Here is a 14,202-nt window from a genome sequence, read left to right on the forward strand (position 1 = left end):
CGGTGTCAGTAGTGTAAATGTCCCAGTCACCGTGACACCCGGTGTCAGCAGTGTAAATGTCCCAGTCACCGTGACGCCCGGTGTCAGCAGTGTAAATGTCCCAGTCACCGTGACGCCCGGTGTCAGTAGTGTAAATGTCCCAGTCACCGTGACGCCCGGTGTCAGTAGTGTAAATGTCCCAGTCACCGTGACGCCCGGTGTCAGTAGTGTAAATGTCCCAGTCACCGTGACGCCCGGTGTCAGTAGTGTAAATGTCCCAGTCACCGTGACGCCCGGTGTCAGGAGTGTAAATGTCCCAGTCACCGTGACGCCCGGTGTCAGTAGTGTAAATGTCCCAGTCACCGTGACGCCCAAGGGACATGAGGGTAAAATTTGCAGGGTTATGGGTGAAGAGCAGGGGAGTGGGACTAATTGGACAGCTCTTTAAAGAGCCGGCACAGGCACAATGGGCCAAATGGTTGCCTCCTGTGCTGTATGATTTTATTAAGTTGGAAACTTTTTAATAGGTGTTTTTATTCTTTACAGTTTAGCTTAAATGTTAAGATATGGTTTATCTTTTACACTTACTGTAAAGTAACATTTGCAGCATTATCCCCATGGTTCTCAATGGAATATAATTAAACTGCTTAACCAGAATGCTGCTGTGTATCTGACTTGCTGTGGGTAATGAGCACTTATCTTTTGGGTCTATAGGATTTATTATCTAATTGAGAAGTGCAGGTATATGTGGGCCAGGATCTCTCTCACATGCTTATTCATTTATTGAAGTAGAGCAAGCTAACAGTGATGCCACAGAGCGCTGGCTCACAGGCCACAGTCTGCCATGTGTCGACTTCCTGCGATCAACAATGATCATCAACCAACAGGAGGCCACCTGCTCACAAGAAGGACGTAAACTGGAGGCAGGGACATGTCCTTGGGCTGGTTTCAGAGGGGCAGTGATGGGGTTGGGCTAGTATCAGAGGGGCAGTGATGGGTCCTGGCCACCCTTTTGGTTGGAATTGATGCTTGTAAAAGGAGCCCAGTGAAAGGGGAAGAAAATAGCTGGGAAATAGTTTCTCTCACTCCAAGATGGCAGTCTAATTCATAATTCTCGATGAAGATGCATTCCCTTGAGAAATTAAAAACTCCATTGGAGAAGTTGATTACATAGGATTGCATAGGATATACAGCCCAGAAACAGGCCATTCGGCCCAACCAGTCCATGCCGGCGTTTATGCTCCACTCGAGCCTCCTCCCGTCTTTCCTCATCTAAATCTATCAGCATAACCCTCTATTCCCTTCTCCCTCATATGCCTGTCTAGCCTCCCCTTAAATGCATCTATACTATTCACTTCAACCACTTCATGTGGTAGCGAGTTCCACATTCTCACCACTCTCTGGGTAAAGAAGTTTCTTCTGAATTCCCTATTGGATTTCTTGGTGACTATCTTATATTGATGGCCTCTAGTTATGCTCTTCCCCACAAGTGGAAACACTCTCTCTCTATTCACACACTATCAAAACCTTTCATAATTTTAAAGACCTCAATTAGGTCACCCCTCAGACCCAGCCTGTTCATTCTTTCCTGATATGTATACCCTTGCATTTCTGGTATCATCTTTGTAAATCTTCTCTGCACCCTCTCCTGTGCCTCTATATCCTTTTTATAATATGGCGACCAGATTGAGGGTAATATTAGATTAAAAGACAAAGCTTACAATGTTGCCAAAAAGTAGTAAGCCTGACGATTGGGAGGGTTCTAAAAACCAGCAAAGGATGACCAAGAAATTGAACAACAAAGAGAAAATATTGGTTACTCTAAGAGTGAGAGAAAGGGGTGTGAGGCTGTGTTGCATGCTAAGCAGGAAAACCCCACTTGGATAAGGAATTCTGTGCAATTTGACCCCGTTGCTGCCCTTTTGGGATTGGTCAGCCTTCCATGCTAACTGTCACCTTGACCCCAGGTGAAACTTTGTTACAGTGAGGGGGGCAAATGCAGCCCACCTGGAGGTTGCATTAATGTTTGTAATGGTTGTGAATGGTGAGTAACCCAGTCTGTTGGAATTCAATGGACTGGATTAGAAAATAGAATTAGAAACATTAATTGTGAGCCATTCAACTGGAAGAAGAGTCATTTTTTGATGCTGAGTTTAGAAATACATAGAGGTTTCAACAGGAAAACAGGCCATTTGGCCCAACAAGTCTGTGTCAGCATTTACCGTACCCTCCTTGCAAGCAAATAGTTCTAATCACATTTACTCGCCCTATCCCCGTATCTCTTTCTCCACTTTTGCTCCAGCCACCTGTCCAATCTAATCTTAAATGTTGACGTAGTTTCTGGCTCGACCACTAACCCTGGAAGTGAATTCCACAGCCTCACACTCTGTGTGGAGCAGTTTGTGGAGACTTTTGCCGATGTACTGAGAGCTCCAGCCCTGATTTGTGTTGCGGAATGATAAAGGGGCGTGTGCATGAAAATGTTCAACACTGGTTAGCCTGTTCAACACTGGGGGCTCCTGCGCACTTTTAATGACTCCTGCTTGGGTGTGTGTGTGTGTGGCTGTTGAGTGAGGATGGGAATCCGGTACAGCTGTGCTATATTCTGCGGGCGAATAACCTGGTGACACGCACAGTAGAACAGCCACAAGTGAGGGCAACGAGGACCCATGGAACTGTATTCTCGGTCGAGACATGCATGTGTAGAACGGCCACGAGTGAGGACAGTGAGCACCCATGGAACAGTATTCCAGGTCGTCCCTACTGTCAAGAGAGGAGAAAAGGGGAGGGAAAATAAAAAGAGGTGGGAGAATCTACTGAAGTGATGGTAAAGAGATGTGGAATCCACTGTGTCAGGAAAGATTCCCAGCTCTGGATCCAAGGTGTGGGGTTCTAGATTGTTCTCCGGTATCAGAGCGAATCTGATTTAATGCAGATACAACAGTTTTCAGACAGTCTTTATGCTGCTCATTTTAATTTCTTGTAGTTTCAGGAATTAAACCAGCCCTATTTGCATTATTAAAATAACTGGCTGCAACTTGCTGAGGGTATTGAGCCAGTTTCTAAATGGTTAACAGTACACTGCTTGAGGGTTTCAGCTGCAAACTGCTCTGAAATTGTATTCAGATGAGCTTTAAAAAAAAAGTTGCATTTGGCCCATTTGGCAACTACTTCTGAGAGAGATTCCAGCGTTGTGTTACAACAGAGCCGTAATCGGACTGATGTCAGTGCAGATAATGTGACTGGACAGGGCGATGCAGCAGGGGTGGTGCTGCCTGGCAGCTTTTCTGTAAGGATCAAGGTTTGGTTCGTTGCCTGCCTGAGCGTTGCTCCCCCTCCTTTTTGTAACTGCAATGGTATAGTCCAGTGATCCACTCAATCTACTTGATGTGCTGCTGTAAGGACCAATGATGCAGGCTCTGTGGGATTACCTTGTCTGACCCTGCAGATTAGAGCGTGCATGTGAGACAGAGACGCTCCTCAGGCTAGCTTGTGCAGCAGGATGATACAGTTTCCTGGAATATGTGCAGTGACAGGTCAAACAGCTGGTCTAAGGAGCTCAGTGACGCCGCTGCCTTTCTGCAGGCTCAAGCTTGTCTGTGTTGTGGAGAGGGTAGGCGTCAGCCTGACACCCACTTCGTAAGTTGGGTGGACGGCACAGAGCTCTCTATAGCAGATGAAGATTCAGGTACGTTGCTGGCTGGGGTTTCCTCAGGCTGCTGGCAGCCCACATTCCCCCTCTGCTGAAGGGTTGTCTGCTTGTCAAGCGAATTACTGCATTAGTTCCAGCTTAAGCCGTTTTTAACTAGAGTGGATGTTGTCTGAGCAAGATAATACGAGCGGATTGGGAGGGGGAAGTGAGCAGAGTAAAAGAGCTTCTCAAAACACAGGAAATCAAGGTCAGACTGTAGCTGAGAGCTGCACATTGAGTGTGTGGTGGACTTTAATATCCCAGAGTTCTGTGTTTTGACCCTCATGATCCCTTGAACTGAAGCCTGTCGCCGTCGTGCCAGTTCTGGTATTTGTTGGAGGCTGTGAAGATTCAGCAATTGGCAAACTGACAGCAGAACGGAAATGCCTCATGGGAAAGGGAGAAGTTTGCACAGTTGCAAGTTTTGTGCAGTTAGAGAGACACAGTCTGTTCGTGACCTGTGCAGCCTGGCCAGGCTACTGCAGTCAGGAAGCAGTCAATTGTAACTAGAAAACCAAACTGTGTGCATATCCATACATTCCTGTTAACCTTTTCAGGACCGTATGTCTCCCACCACTTTCAAATGCTGCTTCCTTTATTCACTTCATAAATCTTCAGATAGAAACTGTAATATGAGCTGCTTAATATCCGGCACGGTCAGATTAGATAGAGTGTTACGCATGTTGGAATGTTTGAACTTTTACAGTGAGGTCTATACTCTAATCCTCAGAGGGTTGATTGTGGCTGCAAAGGGTATTAATTATTTACTCTGGCCGTTGGTTTATGATCCAGACCCACACTGGCTTGATCATATTCAGGCCGATGCTGAGATCAGTCCCTAAAGGTGCATTTCAGATAATGTTACCAAGAGATTTGAGGCTGCCTCGTGTTTAAAATACAATTAGAACCTGTTGTAGGGCGTGTGGGAGAGTATCCTGGACCCTTTGTAATGGTAAACGCATTCAAATCACCAGGTGTACTTGCAGCTCCATTGCTCCTGTATCAGTCTGCCCAGCCCTTCACAGTCCCATATAACAATCAAAAAAAGGTACGCTGAAAATTGTGCATTTGTCAAGTTTGAATGTTGTAAAAAAGAGATGCTCTGAGGAAAGCATCATGTGTAGAATTGAGCTGTTTAAAATATTGGGCTCTAACATCAACTTCTCTCTGCTGAAAACAGCATTAAAGAGTAGCGAGAGCACGGTATGCAGAGAAAGGACGGAGGATGCAGAGAAACTCCAGTACGATTTGGACAGGTTGGGCGATTGGGCGGATGCACGGCAGATGCAGTATAATGTGGATAAATGCGAGGTCATCCACTTCGGTGGCAAAAACAGGAAGGCAGATTATTATCTGAACGGCAATAGATTGTGAAATGGGGAAGTGCAACGAGACCTGGGTGTCCTTGTGCACCAGTCGCTGAAGGTAAGAAGGCAGCAGCGGTTAAGAAGGCAAATGGTATGTTGGCCTTCGTAGCGAGAGGGTTCGAGTACAGGAACAAGGATGTCTTGCTGCAGTTGTACAGGGCCTTGGCGAGACCACACCTTGAGTATTGTGTGCAGTTTTGGTCGCCTTATCTGAGGAAGGATGTTCTTGCCATGGAGGGAGTGCAGCGAAGATTCACCAGACTGATACCTGGGATGGCAGGAATGACGTATGAAGAGAGATTGGGCCGATTAGGCTTATACTCGCTGGAGTTTAGAAGAATGAGAGGGGATCTCATTGAAACTTATAAAATTCTAACAGGACTAGACAGACTAGATGCAGGAAGGATGTTCCTGATGGCGGGGGCATCCAGAACCAGGGGTCACAGTCTAAGGATAAGGGGTAAGCCATTTAGGACTGAGATGAGGAATTTCTTCACCCAGAGAGTGGTGAACCTGTGGAATTCTCTACCACAGACAACAGTTGAGGCCAATTCAATAAATATATTCAAGAAGGAGTTAGATATATTTCTTAAGGCTAAGGGGATCAAGGGGTATGGGGAGAAGGCAGGGACAGGGTACTGAATTTGGATGATCAGCCATGATCTCATTAAATGGCGGAGCAGGCTCGAGGGGCCAAATGGCCTACTCCTGCTCCTATCTTCTATGTTTCTATGGTATCTCACTGGAGCACATGGGACAAGGCTGAGCTCTGCTGATTGGTCCGTGTCTTACACTGGGAGGGGAGAACTCTGCAGAGTGATCAGTATCTTGCACACACTTCCTCATCAGCTGCTTCCCAGCGACAGTCCCAGGCTGCCTGTCTTTTACACCCGGCCACCATTTTCCATTTCTCCAGTTGATGTAATACTTCCTAGCAGTAAAGTGCCCCGCCTCAGACATCTGTCCAGTCACAGAGCGTTGCCAGAGGTGGCCTCCCGCGCCCTGCACTGAATCTAGAGACCTGTGGACAGGCAAAGTGGCGGTAAGGTTGCGCACCTCAGCAAAACCCACTCCTGATTGGCAGTGTGTACACTTGCCAAACATACAGCAAATGTCCTGCTCTTACTGAAGTCAGTCTCAATAATCTTCAGAGACTGCAGGTGAAGGTTATAGTTATTTTTACTGTTTTCAGAGATTGTTTGTCATTGAAATTTAGAGGTGAACATGAGATGGAATGCTTTACCACAAGTTGGCATTGAAACCACTGTTTAAGAGAATTGGATAACTACTTGAGGGAGAGAAATATTGGAGTACAGGGAAAGAGCAGTGTAATGGGAGTAGAGTAAATACTGTACCCCCACAGCCATGACTCCTGGGTTGAAGTAACTCTTGGTGAGGGACAGGGGAGCAGTTAAAACCCCAAACATCCTCCATACTCTGAATAAAGAAAGAAAAGAACTTACATTTATATAGCACATTTCTAGTTTCTGTACATCAGTAATCCCACTGCATAATAACTGTGGATGTAGCTGTAGTTTCTTCCATTTCCCAGAGAGTGATGTGTGCAGAGAGTCTACCCATGAGCCAGCTGGAGCTCAGCCCCTTCCTATGTAGGATACACCTGGAGCTGCTTGTTAACTTTTGGGGGGATATTTGTACAATTACATACCCCTCAAGTACCCAGCTTTATACCCATTGCTCTGTGTGCTACCCCACTGTAAACTGCAGTTATTAATTGGAAAGTTGATGTTTAAAATAATAGGATTGCTTCTGTTTGCTTGGAGCAGGTTAGATTCTAGCAGATTAAAGGAGTCTGGCGGGGGATGGGGAACGGACTTTATGTTCAAGATACTTCACCTCCTGCTCCCACCAAGCACGTGATGAAAACATACACAGACACAGCTAATATTGTGCACGAAACACTGTTGTTTTATCGTATTATTTTTAGCCTATGGAAACTGGTATTTGTGTCTGCGCTGCCCTCCAGGGTCACTCATGCACGTACTCCATTGACTTTAATAGGAACTGACATATCCATGGAGCCTGGGCCTGCGTGGCCCTGGGGAGCTTAGACTGCAGCAACACCCTCCTGGCAATGGGTTTAGCTGCTCTGGATTGGTACGGAGAACTGTGTAGAGTAATTCCGATACTTTTGCAGAGAACTGAGGGGTTTGCAAGAACTGGCCGCATTCTTTTACAACTTCAAGGCGGTTTGAACTAGGAGGAAAGGTTCTTGCCAAGGGCTCCGAGGGAGATGCAGCAAAATCAAAATTGTTGATGCTGGGTCAATTGTTAGAAACCTGAAACAAAAATAAATGCTGCAAATATACAGCAGGCCCTCAGCTTCAGGAAGGAGAAAAATACAAGTTTGCTTTTCAACAATCATTCATCAGACTGAGTTTGATGAACGGTTATACCAGAAATGTTAACTTGTCTTTTCAGTGCAGATGCTGCTGAACCTTTTGTGTATTTCCAGCATTTTCTTTTTGCCTGCTTTCATAACCACTAAGTACTTACCACAGAATCTTACACCAGTCTGACTTGTATAATCTGCTTCAAACCAGGTGTGTAACTTGGACAATATATGACGTATAAACCAGGTACATACTCGGGTTGCATTGACCCCACCAAAAATCTAGGAACATAGAAACAGGGGGCCATTCAGCCCATTGAGCCTGTTCTGCCATTCAAATAAGTCGTGGCTGATCTGTATCTTAACTCCATCTGTCCGCCTTCTTTCTGTAGCCCTTAATACCCTTGCCTAACAAAAATCTATCTGTTTTGAAATTTTCAATTGACCCCCAGCCTCAACAGATTTGGGGGGGGAGAGTTCTAGATTTCCACTAATCATTGTGTGAAGAAGTGCTTCTTGACATCACCTCTGAATGGCCTGGCTCTAATTTTAAGGTTATGCCCCCTTGTTCTGGACTTCCCAACAGAGGAAATAGTTTCTCTCTCTCTACCCTATCAACACCTTTAATCCTCTTAAACACCTCGATTAGATCACCCCTTAATCTTCTATACTCGAGGGAGTACAAGCCCAGTCTGTGCAAACTGTCCTCATAGTTTAACCCTTTTAGCCCTGGTATCATTCTGGTCAATCTGAACGCTCCCTCCTTAATTGTATAGTGTGTCGCTTTAACCTTTCAGACTGCCTCTATTTGTCTGTTGATGCTTTATTTGGAGCAGTTGGTTTAACAAGCAACAAAGTGTTTCTGAACTAATTCCGTTACTCCAACACTGCCACTGCTTCTGTTAGTCAATTTGATTGGTCGTCATCATTGCTGAATTGAGATAAATAAGAATTTGGAACTGAACGATGAGGCTTCATAGATCAGTGGTGTTTGGCTGTCTGGTTATTTAGTCAATCCTCGTTTCACGAGGTTCCAGTTCCTCTGACAATAATGGTGCTTTTACAGCATCGAGAAAAATCTCGAGCTTACATTGTGTGTACTTTATTTCTTTTAAATACCACCAAAGTCCTCCACTGCTCTCCTGAGGCATTGGTTTTCCTGGAGTGTATTTCAGTGAGCTTCACCCACCCTGCATTACCATGTGCAGGTGGCCATTCTACTTGTGTAACTGCAGACAAGTAGCAGCTGTTTGACACTGTGGGCATCACATCTAAGCTGATGCTATCATCACCCAAAATCCACCTACTTGGCCTTTCCAACCAGAGACATTGGATAGCAATCGGGTAGAAAGAAGAGGAGGTTGGTGTCGAATTTGCAATGAATATAAATCCATGCAGCAAAGGGAACACATTTTACAATTTTCAACTTTTGAACATTAATAGGAATCAATTAGTCAGAGTTTTACAAATTGCTGCTTGGTCCCTTGGTCGGGGGGGATCAATACTTTGAGGCGATGTAGTCTCGAGAAGGGGTTGCAGTTCTGCAAGAACTCTATTTGGTGCCTTCACAGCATTATAGAGTAAACATTTTGAGACTTCAGTATTTTTATCCCTCCCTTTATTGAATTTAGATTAATATTAACTGCTATGTAAGTTTCACCCATTAAATAATGTATGTGTCTTGCCCTCGCTTACGCTAAGCGCATAGTGTTTGTAGTGATTGAACCTGTGCTTTATCCAAGTGGGTAGTTATCACTTGTAAGGAATTGAAACCACAATCTTAATACTGTAGTGAGGTCAGTACTGCTCCTATTGTAAGTTGTCCATGGCTATCTGTCTCCCTCTGATCAACTGTGATAAATTATTTATGGTGAGAACCAGTGCCGTATTCTAGCTCAGTGCTCAAGTGTATTGGTACTCGTGTCTATTTATAAACTTTGGCAGATTCTTAAATTGTGACCTGATCTAAGATCTGTTTTTACCATGCAGACCTCCACTGCACGGTTTTGATTAATTTAAATGAAAAATTGCACAAGTGTATGAACTCCATATGTGCGTTTATCATTCTATGCGTATATTGACGTAGTTTCTAGGTGAATCTCTCCCATTACCTCTAACGGTACTAGATTAGGAGAAGGGTTGAGGAGAGTAACCTCAGTGACAAAGGACACAGCACGTGGGCAGGCTGAAAATCTCAAATCTTTCTCAATTTTTGAAGCTGATTTATTTTAAGATAATCGCCTGAGGCAGGCGTTTGTAAGTAGATGGGGAAATTCTTTAGTTGCCTGCCGCTATTGAAATCCTTACTCATTGTCTCTGTTGGATTAGAACCCTTACCTCACCTGTATCAGTGACACTTGGTGAAGGGCCACAGTAATGCAATGAAGTGGGTTTAAATTTAAGCCGATTCTTAAATTGAGAACTACGGTAACGTCCAGAATGTGAGGGTAACTTGGGATAATTTTTCACATTCACACTTGTAGATTGTTCGTCTCGTAACTATCCTGACAAGTGAATGCGAGGTGATTCAAATCGTGCCTAATGTATTTATTTGAGGGGGCTTTGTTCTGTTCAAAATGTGTAGGTTTGCCTACATGGTTCTCTGATTTTTTAATTCTCTTTGCTATCTGCCTGAATAAAGGTCTTAAGGATGTTCCCATCTAATTGGGCATTGAGGCAGAGGACTGAGGAGATAGCAAGGTGTGAGCTTTGTCACGTAGTTTTAAACACTGATATTAAGGGAATCATTGGATATTAAGGGAATCAAGGGATATGGGGATAGTGCAGGAAAGTGGCGTTGAGGTAGAAGATCAGCCATGATCTTATTGAATGGCGGAGCAGGCTCGAGGGGCCGAATGACCTACTCCTGCTCCTATTTCTTATGTTCCTATGTTAAGTTCCTGCTACCACTTACTAATTTAGCTCCTTTGGTAGGTTGTACGGGCTTGTTCCACTCCAATTGTTCTTGATAGGAAGGTGTGCTTGCCAGAGGTATTTATAGAACATTTTCACTTGTCAATGAGTTCAGATCAATAAAAGTAGAGATTGCCTGGATTGTTGTCTCTGCAATACCTGCAAAGCTCCTAAATTTTGTTCTGTTCACTGTCTGCATATGTTTCATGTGCAGGTTTTCTCTAAGTTGTATAGTGAATGTTTCTGCCACAGCATCTGAGATCAAGTTCTCTGAGGGGCAAAGCACTAGAAAAGAGAATTTGTGGAATGGTCAAGGGGACTCTTTCGGCCAGTATAACCTTGGAATCTAAATCAGTCTCATGTTTTTTGGGACTTGCAGTCCAGCTCCTCCTGGATTTGCTCTCATTGAATCTAATTAATCTCCTGCTATGTGGTACACGCCCTCTCAACACAGGCAACTTGGGCCCAGACTCTACACATTACAGTTGGAACAAATGGTTACTTTCTTCCCCCTGGATGGAGCACGCTGTCGGGGCACCTTCCTCAATTACTGTGCCTAATGGGCCACCAATAAACTATGTTTGAATAAGAGATTCAAGTCAGCCAGTGTTTATCTGGAGCCCAACAAATACCCTGTTTTCTGCTGCAAAGACAACAACATTTGGACTTCTGCCAATTCTGACCTGCTAGTCATTAATGTTTCTGCCTGTAAATGATCCGTAATGGTTTACTAACTTTTTGGCTTCTTTGTGATAAGGTATCAGCTGTGGCTCAGTGGGTAGCACTCTCGCCTCTGAGTCAGAAGGTTATGGGTTTCAGCCTCAACTATTCATTGTATTTATTAACGAGTTAGAAGATGGGATAGAAAGCCACATATCCAAGTTTGCTGATGACACAAAGATAGGCAGCATTGTAAGCAGTTTAGATGGCAGCATAAAATTACAGAGATATTAATAGATTAAGTGATTGGTCAAAGCTGTGGCAAATGGATTTCAGTATAGGCAAGTGTGAGGTCACCCACTTTGGACCCAAAAAGGATAGAACAGAGTACAGGAAACTTTTTTTTATCCGGCACGGACGGGACCGACATGGTGACGGTTCATCAAAAATCCCGGATAACCGAAAGCTATAGTAAAAGATACGGAGCTGAGAGCTCCGTATAAAGCAACAAACTCTGTTGCTTAGCAACAGGTTCAAAACAATGGCCACAAGTTGCAAGCGTCTCTGTAGCTTAGCAACAGCTGCAGCCACACCCTTACACAGCAACACATGGAGGAAGGCAAGTAATAAAAGTTACCTGAACCTCCTCCTGAATTTTGCCGGTTAACCGACATTTCTGGTTATTTAGGTGCCGGTTAATCGAAAGTTTCCTGTACTTTCTAAATGGTGAAAAGCTAGATGCAGTGGAAGTCCAAAGAGACTTGGGGGTCCACGTATATAGATCATTAAAATGTCATGGACAGGTACAAAAAATAATCAAAAAGGCTAATGGAATGCTGGCCTTTATATCTAGAGGACTGGAGTACAAGGGGGTAGAAGTTATGCTGCAGTTATACAAAGCCCTGGTTAGACCACACCTGGAGTACTGTGAGCAGTTCTGGGCACCACACCGTAGGAAGGATATATTGGCCTTGGAGGGAGTGCAGCGTAGGTTTACCAGAATGATGTCTAGACCCCAAGGGTTAAATTAGGAGGAGAGATTACACAAACTAGGGTTGTATTCCTTGGACTTCAGAAGATTATGGGGTGATTTAATCAAAGTTTTCAAGATATTAAGGGGGAACTGATGGGGCAGATAGAGAGAAAATATTTCCGCTGGTTGGGGAGTCTAGGACTAGGGGACGTAGCCTAAAAATTAGAGCCAGACCTTTCAGGAGTGTAGTTAGGAAACACTTCTACACGCAAAGGGTGGTAGAAGTTTGGAACTCTCTTCCGCAAATGGCAGTTGATGCTAGGTCAATTGTTAATTTTAAATCTGTGATTGATAGATTTTAAGTTATTAAGGGATATGGGGCAAACATAAGAACATAAGAAATGGGAGCAGGAGTCAGCCATTTGGCCCCTCGAGCCTGCCCCGCCATTCATTAAGAACATGGCTGACCTGATCTTGGCCTCAAGGCCACTTTCCCGCCCGCTCCCCATAACCCTTGACTCCCCAGTAGCTCAAATATATGTCTATCTCCACCTTGAATATATTCAATGACTCCGCCTCCACAGCTCTCTGGGGTAGAGAATTCCAAAGATTCACGAACCTTTGAGAGAAGAAATTCCTCCTCATCTCCGTTTCAAATGGGTGACTCCTTATCCTGAAACTATGCCCCCTAGTTCTAGATTCCCCCATGAGGGGAAGCATCCTCCCTGCATCTACCCTGTCAAGCCCCCTCAGAATCTTATATGTTTCAATAAGATCCCCTCTCATTCTTCTAAACTCCAATGAGCATAGGCCCAACCTATTCAACCTTTCTTCATAAGACAACCCCTTCATCTCAGGAATTAACCGAGCGAAACTTCTCTGAACTGCCTCCAATGCAAGTATATCCCTCCTTAAATAACAGTAGCAAGACTTCCCTACTTTAATACTCCAACCCCCTTGCAATTAAGGCCAACATTCCATTTGCCTTCCTTAATTACTTGCTGTACCTGCAAGCTAACTTTTTGTGTTTCATGTACGAGGACCCCCAGATCCCTCTGTACCGCAGCTTTTTGTAGTCTCTTTATTTAAATAATAATTTGCTTTTTTATTCTTCCTACCAAAGTGGATAACCTCACATTTTCCCACATTATACTCCATCTGCCAAAATTTTGCCCACTCATTTAACCTATCTATATCCCTTTGCAGACTCTGTGTCCTCCTCACAACCTGCTTTCCCACCTATCTTTGTATCAAGTATATGGAGTTTGGTCACAGATCAATCATTGATTGGTGGAACAGGCTTGAGGGGCTAAATGGTCTACTCCTGTTCCTATGTTCAGCCCCACTCCTTGAACACATAACCTAGGCTGACACACCCAGTGCAGTACTGAGGGAGTGCTGCACTGTCGGAGGTGCCGTCTTTCGGATGAGATGCTAAACCAAGACCCTATCTTACCCCTCAGGTGGATGTAAAAAATGCCATGGAACTATTCGAAGAAGAACTGGGGAGTTCTTCCCCGTGTCCTGGCTAACATTTATCCTTCAACCAACGTCACTAAAAACATATTATTTATCTCAGTGGTGTTTGTGGGACCTTGCTGAGTGCAAATTAGCTGCCTTATTTTATTACATTACAACAGTGCTTACATTTCATAAGTTCTTCATTGGCTGTTGAAGAAGTTTGGGCTGTTCAGATGTTGTGAAATGCAATTTCTTTCTTTTATACTGTTGTCGTTGTGCAGTGTTTACCAGGAAATACCTCATTGTTCACTATCTATGGCTTTCCATTCCTCTAGACATGTATTTGTTGCATCTTTCAAATTCAAAAGTTTTAAGAATTGTTTAAATGTTATGAAGTAGAAATATCCAAATTGTCATCAAGGAACAGGCATTGGAAGGGGATGTTTTTACGTTTCAAACCCCACTTGTGCCACAGAGGGACAGCGTGGCTGTGACCTAGTGCATTGATTAATAATGTAAGGGTCATAGCATTGATGTATGTGGTTTCTTGCCGCGCCCTCTTTGTTACATAACTCCCTAGAGTGTTACAATCAGTGCTGCTGCACAATGCTGGCAAAACGTGGCCTCACGGCTGCTGCTTCCATACCACAGATTCCAGGATTCAGCCAGGCAACCTGTGGAAGTGCTTCACAGAGGGAAAGTGAAATACTGAAAGGCAAGTCACTCTGCTGCTGTACACACTCTCCTGTGATCAGTGATGCTGACTTGAAATTAAGGAGCAGGTTGCCTAGCCGAATAAGTTGTA

The 14,202-nt window shown here is 44.3% G+C and overlaps 1 protein-coding gene across 12 annotated transcripts in view; it reads left to right on the forward strand.

Moving 5' to 3' along the window:
• ncor1 (nuclear receptor corepressor 1) overlaps window positions 1–14,202 on the forward strand; it is a 372,353-nt gene that overhangs the window by 199,117 nt on the left and 159,034 nt on the right. Inside the window, exon 1 of one of the 12 annotated variants that reach the window (XM_085964562.1) lies at window positions 3,389–3,667. The exons of the other annotated variants lie outside the window; for them this stretch is intronic. Coding sequence (XP_085820688.1) covers window positions 3,656–3,667 — 12 coding nt within the window. The 5' untranslated portion in view covers window positions 3,389–3,655. Of the gene's footprint in view, window positions 1–3,388; window positions 3,668–14,202 lie in introns of those variants that run through there. 12 annotated transcript variants of the gene reach the window in all.

Source organism: Somniosus microcephalus, chromosome 22, assembly GCF_052327205.1.
Source record: "Somniosus microcephalus isolate GS21.2 chromosome 22, FLI_Smic_1.0, whole genome shotgun sequence".
NCBI classification, from domain to species: domain Eukaryota; kingdom Metazoa; phylum Chordata; class Chondrichthyes; order Squaliformes; family Somniosidae; genus Somniosus; species Somniosus microcephalus.